The 11,330-nt window shown below is 42.3% G+C and overlaps 1 protein-coding gene across 1 annotated transcript; it reads right to left on the bottom strand.

Annotated features, from left to right (window-relative positions):
• Positions 1–1,066: 1,066 nt before the first annotated feature.
• On the bottom strand, positions 1,067–10,297 carry vamp5 (vesicle-associated membrane protein 5). Its single transcript, XM_083912538.1, has 3 exons — positions 10,016–10,297; positions 3,743–3,886; positions 1,067–1,827 (listed from the first exon to the last, which is right to left on the bottom strand). The coding sequence occupies exons 1-3, from the start codon at positions 10,016–10,018 to the stop codon at positions 1,684–1,686; spliced, it is 291 nt and encodes a 96-aa protein (XP_083768664.1). The 5' UTR covers positions 10,019–10,297; the 3' UTR covers positions 1,067–1,683.
• Between the last annotated feature and the right edge of the window lie 1,033 nt (positions 10,298–11,330).

Here is an 11,330-nt window from a genome sequence, read left to right as displayed (position 1 = left end):
TTTATAATATAATATAATAATAATATTTTTTAAACAGTTTTTATATTAACATGAAAAGTAAAACATAAACATTTAAAATACACTAAAATAAAATAAATAAACAATAAAAGCGCAAAACACAAACTATAAATACCAGATTTAAACTGTTGCAGTTACTGCATTACTAAATAAAATGACACGGAAGAAAGCAAAATATTATACTCAAATATAAGTTATATTTTTTGTGTAATTGTTAAATAAAGTTTGTTAAATAATATATATTTATTTTATTTTTTTAAGTTTTTATATTTACTTGATGAAATATAAAAATAAACATTTAAAATACACTCAAATAAACAATCAGAGCGCAAAACCCAAACTATAAACACCAGATTCAAACAGATTTAATTTGCTATTGACACTCCCAGGCTCTCGTGTTCTCCATGTTTCTAAATTACCATTAACAATATTTAGGCTCTAAATGCCGGTTCCACGGGGATTCCACGGGAGCTATAGTTTATGGTAATGGTAAATGGTCTTGTACTTATATAGCACCTTTCTGACTACTCAAGGCGCTTTCACAGTGTTTGTCACATTCACCCGTTCACACAGACGTTCACACTGATGGCAGTGGACATCTACAGACCATCTAATGTAACCATTCACACCACATTGACACACCCATGCGCAGCACGAGGAGCAATGCGGGGTTCTGTGTCTTGCCCAAGGACACTTCGACATGCGGACCGGGGGAGGTGGGAACCAATCCGCCAATCTCTCGAATGGAGGATGACCCACTCTACCACTGAGCCACAGTCGCCCCAGTTTAACTGAAACACAGATGCTATTGCTTTGTATTAAACCAAAGTTTGTGTTATTATTGATTTTCCACTGGCCATTTGACAAAAATAGCACGAAACTGGAGTTAAAATCATGAATCACGAGAGTCCAGTTACAGAAATAACCTTCAAACTTCAAGAAATCTCAATTTCAGTCCGACAAATACAACAGCTCCACACAATAAAGTGAGTATTTTGCACCTTTGAATACGTTTAAATGATACAGACAACATTTCAATTTTGACAGATGGAATTTAATGTGACAATACATCAGTTCATTGTTTCTGATTGTAAGCAATTTAAAGCTGGATACATTCACCACGTCTAACATCGGTTGTGTTTCGTTCTTCTCGCACGGTTGAAATGGATTCTGTCCTCAGTTCAGTGACCGCAGATGACCGTTTTCTGTTTCTCTGAGTGGTGCTCTTGAACATGACCACGAATGCATAAACAAATGGTACAAAAGTAGCCGCCTAATAACGTTCGATTTAAAATATTATATTAGTAATTCATAGTTTTGCTTGAGATGGAGGCACTTCTTATTTTTAGATCTTCTAATTCTAAGATCGAAGACGTGCGTGTCCTTCAAATGTGGGCCTGACAGACGTGACCTTTAAAAAGTGAAACTTGTAAAAAAAGCAGCGAAGCAGCCGAGCAATCGATGGTACCATATGAACTGAAGACTTACACTGATGAAGAGTGGGACCGACACTCCCATAAATACGTTTGAACAGAAATATCACAGACTGAGCCGTTCCAGAGAGACGCTACAGTCCCACAGTTTGCACTCTGTAATCTTCGTCCACTTCGGTCCAGATATTTCATTTTTCCTTTTATCAGCAAAGGAGACCACCGTCCTCACGCGCTATCCAACGATGGCAAAGATAATGAGTCCGATTACGACGGAGGCCGCCACCACTCCGATGCCAATGAACACAAATTTCATCCTATTGCTCTCCCATCGTTTCTTCTGCTTCACCTGGTTGGCGGTCTTTTCAAAGGCTTTGCTCTGGGGAAGAAACACACACATAGAAGATGTTACGTCACGTTGCTGTGTAACTAAACTTTTTAAATGTCTGATAGGATGTGGAACAAATGCAAAGATGGGATAGATTGATGAACCTAAAGTCAGTATACTAACTTCTATAAACGCCCAAAGAAAACCAATACAATCCATGTTTTCTGGATGTATATTTCTCTTTCCTAAAGTGCTAGTTGGTCTGTCTGCGGGGCAACATGCAGGTCACACTGTTCCCACATTGGCCAAACTAAATCACACACAAACTAAAGAAGCAAATGGAGATTTAAGTTGTAAAATACGGGGAGAACTTTGTGATGACATGGATTAAGAACAGGCAATCTAGGAAAGTTAAGTGCTTATAGAAGCTTTATAGGACAACATACGACACTGTGGTTAACTTAAATCTGCATTGGTCTGCGTTATGACACCAACTATGGATCAAATGACTACATGTTGGGGCGGCTGGTGACTCAGTGGTCAGAGCAGGCGCCCCATATACAGCCCTAAGGGCACCTAGGCGCGGTACGCTTGCCGGTCACAGCCCGTTTGGGAGAGTTGGGCTTTTGTAAAGAACGTTTACACATGTACGCAAACGTGCTTTACAAAACCCGCACACCCAGACACAAGATGGCAGCTGATTGGGTAAATGTGTCCGATATCTATCCATTCAGCAACTTCATTTTTTTAAATGTTTCTAAGGGCCCCAATATAAGGCAAGTTTTATTTCCCAGTGTAGTATATTAAAAAAACAAGATTAAAATAGTCTGGCCCTGCACACCTGGGGCTTAGGTTGCAGCCTGGGACAGCCTGTGCATTAATCCGCCTCTGCAGATCTAACTCAAGGCAACATTTCTTGCTTTAGAGTTCTGTCCAATCTGTCCAATAGGGGGTGCTGTAGTATTATCATATATCCATAAAAGTTAGGAATCTATTTATGTGTGTATGTATGAGAACAAGAACCGGTATTCCAATCAAGGCTGGTAGCAGCAATACCAGGGTCCAAGCAGTCGTCCCGTTATGCACTTCCCACAGGGACTGCTTTATTCAACTTAAAGGTGATAATAAGGTGTAAAAAATACTGTAAATGCAGGTTTAAAGCTGACTTCATTTGGCCATTTTTTTGCACACAACACTGGCATATCACGACTAAATGAATTATATACTTTGTTTATATATTTTTGTATACATCCAGCATTTATTTGGATTTGTGTTTCTGGCTATCTGATCAATGTAAGTCATAGTAGTATCCATAAAACCAAAACAATGAGCTGAAAGACACTAAAATGTGCCGTAGAGAGTGATGCAACAGCATCACACATAGTCTTTTGATCTTTAGTTAAAATAAAAAGATACTGACCGGTGTAACTTTCAGTGTTACCATGGCATCAAATATCTTTTCATATAGAACATTTATGAGAGCTGCCTCCCTTGTTCGCCTGCTCATGACCCACGTCTGCCTGTTTGCTTTCTTAGTTCTCTTATAAATGCTCAACAGTGCGATGTAACACTGGCGAACGGGGCAATGTGGGAAAGATGTGACCCGCTTGTCGACCCCCGGACGGACATTGGCCTCGTGGCACGTCCTGCTCACACTCTGTCGTACCCAGGGAAACCAGCTCGCTTCATTCATCTTAGGAAACAATAGGAAATACCTTTCTAAGAATAGCACCATAAAACACAATCAGGATGTAAATTGTACATTTGTTTTCCTCTCCAGCTCCACCTAAGGTGTATTTATAGACATCAATATGACATTTCCTAGTTTTAATCCCTGGACGCCTGTGGAAAGGGAGTGTCATTCACCGTAGAGACTTCCACAGAGAACACTTAGTTAAAGTAGTGTGTGGTGTGATGCTAAACAATGATTGTTCTCCACAGCTTCTCTGATCCACTCCCCGCTCACCTTCGCCAGCAGGTCATCGGCCCTGTCCTCCAGTTCGCCCAGTTTGCCAGACCTCTCATCAACCTTGTTGAGGTTGTCCAGCATGATGACCTTCACCTCCTCCGCATCGTCCTGGGCCTGCTGCAGGCGGCACTTCCCATTCTCCTGTCCAATCAACGCAAACACCACAGCATGGTTAAGGAGCAAACATAATGTGGATTCATTCAGTCAGTTGGGACCTTTTGCAGGAAACCATGTGCATATCTTGCATTGTTTGAACTTTCCAGTAGCGAGAGAGAGGTGGTTGTAAACACCCAGGGTCAGCTATTTGCTTCTTGGCATAAATGACTCATAACTTAAAGTAATCATCTCTAAAATGTTCAGTTAAAGTTATAATCTGTGAAATCTTCATCTAGTTAATTGTCTTTTCAGTTACGATCTGTCATAGACAATGGTGATTGGTCATCTGACCCACTAATGAAAGCACTTGTAATCGCTGCTTAGCCCCAGAAACACATCCGAGCGTCTGTGGTCACTAGGGCTGAAACGATAACACGAGTTACTCATTCATTCATCTTCAACCGCTTATCCTGGGGTCGGGTCGCGGGGGGCTGGAGCCGATCCCAGCTGACATCGGGCGTGAGGCGGGGTCCACCCTGGACAGGACGCCAGTCTATCACAGGACACATAGAGACGAACAGAGACAGACAACCATTCACACCTACGGGTGATTTAGAGTCATCAATGAACCGAACACCTGCACGTCTTTGGACTGTGGGAGGAAACCGGAGAACCCGGAGAAAACCCACGCAGACACGGGGACAACATGCACACTCCACACAGAAGGGCCCCAGCTGGGATTCAAACCTGGAACCTTCTCGCTGTGAGGCGACAGTACTAACCACTACACCACAGTGTACTCAAATACAAAAAATCCTCGAGGCAAAATCTGTGCCTCGATTGATCCGTTTAATTCCTATCTTGCGCGTTACGCGGCCTGTTCACCGCAGGGATCATTGTCCCACACCGACTGTTTTCTCAGCTGCACACCACCACGTCCAGAAAGGGCAGAGAAAAGAAGCCAAAACGGTGCAATGTGTCCACTGCAAACTAGAACGGTTATACCGAAGCAGCACGGTATCGACGATTCAGCGTCTGAACCGAAAGCGGCCCGTTGTTAACGCCACTTCCCAGAGCGCCGCTGCTCCGGTTTAAGGAGGGCGGTGGTGGTAGGTAAGGAGAAACAGGAAGAGAAAGTGCAACGTTAGCTGTGAGAGAGTCGCTCTTCCTGATTCTATCCATCTGTAATTCTTTTCATAAATGATCTGTTTGTCTTTAAACCTGTTTGAGTAAACGTGTGCGTCAGGTAGAACTTATGCAACACTTTGAATTGTTTAGATAGGAACTTATTCATGGTGGACTGTGAGAGTATTGCCTTCAACACACACACACATCTCGTCTCTCCCTCTCTCTCTCCCCCTCACACACACATGCACACTCAAACACACACACACACACACATCTCATCTCTTTCTCTCTCTCCCTCACGCGCACACGGACAGACACACACACACTCAAACACACACATCTTCTCTCTCTCTCTCTCTCTCTCTCTCTCACACTCACACACTCACACACACACACACACTCTCTCTCTCACACACACACACACACACATAAATAGGCCTACCCCAGACATAATACATTTTTATGCAAAATTATAGATATATATATATATTTTTTATCCGATTCCTCAATTAATAGATGAAATAATCGGTAGAATACTCAATTACAAAAAGGTTTCGATAGCTGAAGCCCTAGTGGTCACATTCAAGAGCACAAAATGCCACTGCAGCGCTCTAGTAGTCAGTCAGGTGGAGCTAGTCACTGAAGCTTATGCTGCGTTTCATTGTAATTGGAAATCGTGAACTTCTGAGTCCGGCTTGTAGTAAGGGCAGAAGTGTAATAGGAACATGTGTGTGTGTGTGTGTGTGTGTGTATGGATTTAAGAGGGTAACACATATGGGACTGACGTGAATGCGTAACATTTGTCATCATCACTGTGTAATTTATATGATGTCAATTGAGGGAGTGAAAGTATTATCGGCTCAAGACAATCGCCAGTCATCGGCATCAGCCCTAAAAGGTCCATTTCGGTCGATCCCTACTTATAAATACATAAAAGTCCTCCTGAGCTTTAGAAACTCTTTTTTGCACAATGCCACTAATCGTATGCAAAGAGGTCGGTGTACTCGTCACTGAGTGCTGCTCAGTCATATACCTGTTTATCGTCTTCTGTGGCTCTGGAGGGAGTTTTCATCAAGTCTGAGAAAACCCCCTTTACAAACGGAGGTTGTGGAATTTAAAAGACGTGGGCCGTTACGCAGCGGAGAGTTGAATGAAAAGACACTGTTGATCGCAGTATGGGAAAATGCAGGATCCAGTGTTTTTGGAGCTTGATCCCAAATGAGGGACTAAAAGTCGGGATAACTCGGCCTCTTGTCTTTTTCTTTTCTCCCACAGAGTCCGGCAGAGGTCGATGAAGGAGCTGAAGGTTAAAGCACTCACATGGTTTTTTTTTGTCGTGGTAGTGAGTGCATCTGTTGTGAAATGAATACCTGCATGCTGCTACATTTCACTGTGGTTTACTGTAACTTACTTAAGTACGAAATGCTGCGACACTCCACTGTGCCATACTGTCACTTAGTTCTGTAGGACATGCTGCTGCACTCCACTGTGCCACACTGTCACTTAGTTCTGTAGGACATGCTGCTACACTCCACTGTGCCATACTGTCACTTAGTTCTGTAGGACATGCTGCTGCACTCCACTGTGCCACACTGTCACTTAGTTCTGTAGGACATGCTGCTACACTCCACTGTGCCATACTGTCACTTAGTTCTGTAGGACATGCTGCTGCACTCCACTGTGCCACACTGTCACTTAGCTCTGTAGGACATGCTGCTACACTCCACTGTGCCACACTGTCACTTAGTTCTGTAGGACATGCTGCTGCACTCCACTGTGCCACACTGTCACTTAGCTCTGTAGGACATGCTGCTGCACTCCACTGTGCCATACTGTCACTTAGTTCTGTAGGACATGCTGCTACACTCCACTGTGCCACACTGTCACTTAGTTCTGTAGGACATGCTGCTACATTTTTAACATTTTTAACACTTATAACTTATCGCTCCTTCTCACTTATCTAGTTTGTACTTATTTCATTTCAATCTGCTGCTAAACTGCACGCTGCGTATTGTTGTATATTGTATAAACCTACGCTTAACCACGACGTCTGTTGGTTCATTGCTTGATTTATTTTACGTTAGCTTTATTTTGATTGATTTATGTTTATGCTTATTGTTACTCTGATCCTTTTCCGCCTTTGTATCGAAACTGTTGCACAATAATTTCCCTCGGGATAAATAAAGCTTCTTGAATCTTGAATCTTGAATCTTGAACCTAACTCTGCAGTTCCTTTGTGTTTAACGTCAACACATTTTCAGTGAAACTTTACAGCTTGTTGTCCGGATAGACTGCCAACTCACACACGTCTGCCTGATAGAGATCAGACCGGCCCGGTGTTTTCTAAACACAGCAACAGGAGAAGACATCCTGCTGTGACATCTTTAGATCCAAGACTACGCTCATGTGCACTCACAACTAGCTTGATCCCAAATGAGGGACTAAAAGTCGGGATAACTCGGCCTCTTGTCTTTTTCTTTTTGCATCTGTGAGTTCTTCTTTTGTGCTTTCCCACAGAGACCGGCAGAGGTCGTAGAAGGAGCTGAAGGTTAAAGCACTCACATGCTTTTTTTTTCGCGTTAGTGAGTGCATCTGTTGTTTGAGCTCCTTTCTACAATCGAATACCTAACTCTGCACTTCCTTTGTGTTTAACGTCAACACATCTTTAGTGAAACTTTACAGCTTGTTGTCCGGATAGACTGCCAACTCACACACGTCTGCCTGATAGAGATCAGACCGGCCCGGTGTTTTCTAAACACAGCAACAGGAGAAGACATCCTGCTGTGACATCTTTAGATCCAAGACTACGCTCATGTGCACTCACAACTAGCTTGATCCCAAATGAGGGACTAAAAGTCGGGATAACTCGGCCTCTTGTCTTTTTCTTTTTGCATCTGTGAGTTCTTCTTTTGTACTTTCCCACAGAGACCGGCAGAGGTCGATGAAGGAGCTGAAGGTTAAAGCACTCACATGCTTTTTTTTTCGCGTTAGTGAGTGCATCTGTTGTGAAATGAATGTTTTAGCTCCTTTCTACAATCGAATACCTAACTCTGCAGTTCCTTTGTGTTTAACGTCAACACATCTTTAGTGAAACTTTACAGCTTGTTGTCCGGATAGACTGCCAACTCACACACGTCTGCCTGATAGAGATCAGACCGGCCCGGTGTTTTCTAAACACAGCAACAGTCCTGCAGTGACTTTAAGCAGGGGAATGATGCCTTCCCCAGCACTGAGACTTAAATAAAAGAGGAACAAGTTATAAGAAAAGGAAGTAATAAATGAAGTAAAGCAGGTTTTCCCACATCACAGAGAATACGTCTTTATCTGCTCTGAGGGGAAAATGCAGCGCTCAAGGGCAAAACAACAACAACAGGGAAACGAGAGTGATAAGAACCCCGAGGCGGGAGATTTAGAGAGCAGTTTGACCTCAGAGCGGTTTGTACCCTGACACGTTTCTCCTTCACCTTTGCCTCCTGAGCCACGAGAGGAAGCCAGCGTCTCAGAAGTCGACAGAGCAGGAAACCCACAGATAGAGCAAAACAAGTACGCACCCTTCATCTCCATTTGCTTCATAATTCACTCTTATTTCCTGTTCAAAGGCGCCGTTCGCAGGCTAAGAATAGTGAAGCGTCGTGTCAGTGACTGCTGGAGACGGATAAATGGATGCCCTGAAAGCCGGGTTATCTCATTTTTTGGCCTGCCAAATAGTGAGACAAAAGTGTGGGTGTTTAAAATTCAGCCGGCGACGTCTTAACACAGGAACTGCTGCCCATTCCAGTTCCCCTCCTTGCTTCCTTCCTTCCTCCCCTCTCTCCCTCCCTCTCTCCCTCCCTCCCTCTCTCCCTCTCTCCCTCCTGCCTGGATTAATGTACCTGGCATTATGCAGGGAAACCACACCCACGCCAGGTTATAGCCCCTTCATTATAGCGGAGTATTGTACTCCGTCCTCTTTGAACAGTGAAAACAACTGCTGGCTTGGATAGCTAATAATAACAATAATAATAATAACAATAAAAATGTGATAATAATAAAATAATTCATGTTTCAGTAGAGCGTGTTTGAAGGTTGCGGAGATGTGACCCGTGCTAAAGGTAAGAAATGGGACCCATAAGACACCAGCTTCTATATTTACATTAACTTTATATATTTATATTTAATTGATTTACACTTACCTCTCACTTCACGACCAAGGCAAGCTTTATTTATACTCACTCGTTTGAGTTACCTTGGAATAAACTACAGGATCATTTCGTTTTGAATACAATTTGCACATTTCTGAGCACTGATCTGTGTATTTACTGTGTATTTAATGCTATTTTATCACGTTTAGTTGTGTGTTTTCTTTGTTTTTAAATATATCTATATGGTTATATGGTTACATTTATATTATCTGATTGTATATATCTCCAGTAACTCATTGTACCATGTCCCTGTCTATGTTTACTCAGTGATTAGTCATTATTATGTCTGTGTAATGATCTTTTTAGTTGTTTTTGTCTCTTCTATCATTGTTGTACCTTTCACTGCTTTGTCTGTTTTGTGTGGGACCACCTCCTAAATGTGTTTATCCCCCAAAATAAATACATTTCATATAATATAGTTTGTTTCTATGCTGCTGTCTTTGCCAGAACTCCTTTGGAAAATGATTTTAAATGGGAATATCCTGGTTAAATAAAGATTAGTGCAAAAATACAAACAAATCAAGCTTCTTTTTGTGTTTTTTTAATATATGCTTTTATTTATTTGTCTATTTAAGTACATTTACTCATTTAAGATTCACCCCAGTGTGTTTTCTCACAACTCAGGTGCGAATAAATGGACTAAAAGCACTTTTTAAATGTTAGTTTTGCTCTTTTTTCTGGATAAATATTGGTAAATAAGGCATTAGGCAGCAGCTGACAGCAGCTCCATTGTACCCACTGCTGCTCTGCACATTACAAAGGGTCAAAGTATATTTTTTAAAGGCATTCTTGCAAAACAAAGTCCCCCCTCTCTTCTCCCCAGAGCTGTTAGTCATTATACCCCAGAGCCCGTGTGTGCACTTACCATGTCTGCCGTGTGTGTGTGTGTGTCTCTGGCTGTTTGTGTCGGGGCTGTCACCGGATCCAATGCATTTATAGCGCGACTCCAGTCAACTTCAGAAACAGGAAACGCAGCATACCAGCTCTGTGGGTTTAATGTTCCACCTTGTGCGCTGAAACAAGGCGGTGCAGAGGTTTGCGGTTGTCTCCTCTGTCCCCGTGCACCCTTTCTCTCCCTCCTCTCACCCCTTTCTCTCTCTTTTCTCTCCCTCCTCTCACCCTTTTCTCTCTCTTTTCTCTCCCTCTGTCACTTTCACTTCTGCGGAGGCGCGGCGCGTCTCCTTCTGCCCGCAGGACTTTGTGCGCTCTTGTCGTGATGCGTTCACGGTATTCCCGGAAAGTTTACAATTACAAGAGGTGGTCACGTGACAGTCACTCTGGACTTCCCCGGATTTGTGTGGTTGGGACCGGTGGATGGTGCAGATTCCCCCTAAATGGACCATAGCCTGCTGTAGTGCACGAAAGGTTATTCATGGAGGTGGGAAATAACAACTTATACAGTACTTTAGTTGAGTTTTTCCATTTTATAATAATGTAATACTACTAATACTAGTGATACACTTTATTTTGCACCTTTCACAACAACAAATGAAGCTCAAAGTGCTTCACAGAGAACAATAATCTATTATATAGGTGTTAAAAAACACATAACAATTAAATAATTCTCAAGAGATCCAACCAATGAGGATGATACCAGTAATTAACCAAGTTAATAATGATTCAAATGAACAATTTTAAGATACAAAATCCATAAAACAAGCATGGAATAGGCTAATGAATATTATAAGCGTGATTTTACAACGTGAAATTAATTAAAAGCAATTTAATAAAGATACGTGTTGAGCTGTTTTTGGGCTGATTCACTGTGTCGCAATGAGATTTCCTGTGTACATAAACCCAGCCCAGCTTTATTTGTTAAGCACTTTAAAACAGCAAATGTTGATCCAAGTGCTGCACAGAAGAATAAATACGACATCATAAATAAAAGACATAACAGCCAAACGAGGCACAAATACATCTAAAATACAGCAATAAATGAAAAGACATAAAACATATGTTAAAAGAAAAGCCATGCAATCAAATCAGTCAAAAAGGTTAAATAAATTAAATAAAAACATGATCGAAAGAACGAGGTCGCGGGTCCAAGCGTGTGAAATGTGTTTCCTCAGGAGGGGGGCTGGAGTCTCCCTTAGAGAGAGGGGGAGAAGTTCAGCATCCGTGAGGAACTCGGAGTGGAGCCGCTGCTCCTTTGCGTTGAAAGGAGCCAGTTGAGGTGGTTC

The sequence above is a fragment of the Echiichthys vipera genome (assembly GCF_963691815.1).
Source record: "Echiichthys vipera genome assembly, chromosome: 4".
Classification (NCBI taxonomy): Eukaryota; Metazoa; Chordata; class Actinopteri; order Perciformes; family Trachinidae; genus Echiichthys; species Echiichthys vipera.
Note: the sequence above shows the minus strand (reverse complement) of the source record. Positions and strands in the feature narration are given on the sequence as shown.

Excerpts from the sequence above, each read along its gene's own strand:
- vamp5 (XM_083912538.1), bottom strand. Across the intron at positions 1,828-3,742 it reads CCGATGACCTGCTGGCGAAG|AGCAAAGCCTTTGAAAAGAC; the intron begins GTGAGCGGGGAG and ends TTTCTTCCCCAG.